At 30.7% G+C, this 2,003-nt stretch overlaps 1 protein-coding gene across 1 annotated transcript; it reads right to left on the minus strand.

Annotated features, from left to right (window-relative positions):
- Window positions 1-637: 637 nt before the first annotated feature.
- On the minus strand, window positions 638-1,120 carry LOC110683236 (transcriptional regulator TAC1-like). Its single transcript, XM_021859578.1, has one exon. It carries the CDS (start codon window positions 1,118-1,120, stop codon window positions 638-640), a length of 483 nt encoding a protein of 160 aa, XP_021715270.1.
- Between the last annotated feature and the right edge of the window lie 883 nt (window positions 1,121-2,003).

The following is a 2,003-nucleotide window of genomic DNA, read 5'->3' on the forward strand; positions in this document are numbered from 1 at the left end:
TGCTCCGACGAGGGATTTCCTCCGGTAGTGGTTATTACATTTTTTTGCTTGTTAATTCCTTTATTTTTTTAAAAAAATATATGTATCAAAAACCCATTTAGAAGGTTACACATGTCATATAACCTTCTAAATTAGGTTACCAATTAATATGCAAACAGGTAAAAGGTTCTTAATTTTCATTCAATAAAAATTAGTAACATTAAAGAATCAATATAATATGAAATCAGTAAAATTAATTTTTGTTAGTAATAAATTTGTAAAATTTATTTTAATAAAATTAATTTCAAATCAGCGAAAATAAGGTGAAGTGAATGAGGCCTTACAGTGATTCAAGTTGCATAAGGTAAAGAATTATTCAACGCTAAAATTTGAATTTCGTCCAATGTGCTTTTCCCAAAATATTCTAATTTCCTAGTTGTGATACAAACCAGGTTATCCGAAGTATCCCATTAACATCAAAAATGGTGAATGAAAAAAATTAGTTAATTCATTAACACAAGAAGTAACTATAAACATTTACAACCTTTAATATATATTTTCATACAACCGGTACATATATACAAGTAGTAAATACGAGCTAACATTAGATGTTATTACTAACCTCTTTGACTCCTAATTAAGTCATAAATACAACTCATCATATTTCAGTTCTTGAACGCCCTAGTCGAAGTTCAAGGTCCACACCAGAATCATCCCTGCTAACCCTTGAGTTACTACTTCCTTGCTTGCCCGACGACGAATCAACAAACAAGGCAAGCGCCTTCTTTTTCCCAACCTCAATATCATCTCTTGTTTCATTATTTACGGAAAGTTGACTCCTTGTTTTAGTAATGGATGTATCAGATTGCATAGAAGCACGGTCATTACACGACGAATTATCATGAATAGATGATTGTCGAAGCTTGGCTCGGTCTCTTCGATGGATGTTCATATGTCCACCAAGTGCTTGTGCATTAGAAAACCCTTTCTTACAGAAGTTACATGTGTAAGATCTAACGTAATACTCATCACTGAATGAAATTTGCTCGTGATCTGTTGTGGTTGTGCTCGGAGTTGAATCGTTCGATGCTTGATCGTCGAATTTACCAAACTTTCCTTCTTGTTGAGGGCTTATCTCCATTTTTTTAGACAGGAAAACGAACTCATTGTGACAGAATTAACATATAGAAAAGATATATGTAAATATGAATTAGTGAACGACTTGTTCAACTAAAATTGGTCGGTTTATGGCCGGTGGCGAAGCTAGCAACGACGTAAGTGACAAGGTATAGGAGTAGATTGATTGTTTCTAATGGATAATTACACTTAAGATTATTTATCAGACATTGTAAGATAGATAAACTAGAAGAATTTTTCTAATAAAAACATGATGACGAATTGTGGTGGCATATTTTATTAATTCAATAGTTTGTAAGATTAACATTAGTGGAGAGACTTATACAACATTACACGTTTATTTATGCGTACTTAGTACTAACTCTAAAATGTCCATTTATACTAACTAAAAAGGTCAACTATCATGCAAAAATAATAATAGAAAGAAAAAATACAGTATTTAGTTGAATATGTCCATTGCTTCTCTAATTTGCTTCAACAGGCGTGCTCCTGTCTATTAACTAGGAAACCTCAGTTAATTAATTTGATAAACAAAATTTGTTTATCAAATGGCAAAATGGTAAATAAAACAACATAAATGTCCAGTCAACATGTCATTTTCGTAAATATATCACTAACAGTGGGACCCATATTTAATAAAAGTTGTCTATTTATTTACAATTTTGTCATTTGATAAACAAATTATGGTTATCATATTGATAAACTAGTGTTTTCTGGTGTTTAACAAGTGTGAGGTCTTTTTCAGTTTTTAAAGATTTTTACTTTTTTTTTTAATTTTTATTATTTTTTTCACAAGTTTATTGAGAAAAATCAAGTGATCAACCTCTCCAATTTAAATAAATTTGTAATGCATGGATTAGTATAATCATTGAATCAAATTCACCTCG

This window comes from Chenopodium quinoa, unplaced genomic scaffold (genome assembly GCF_001683475.1).
Source record: "Chenopodium quinoa cultivar QQ74 unplaced genomic scaffold, ASM168347v1, whole genome shotgun sequence".
In the NCBI taxonomy this organism is placed as follows: Eukaryota; Viridiplantae; Streptophyta; class Magnoliopsida; order Caryophyllales; family Amaranthaceae; genus Chenopodium; species Chenopodium quinoa.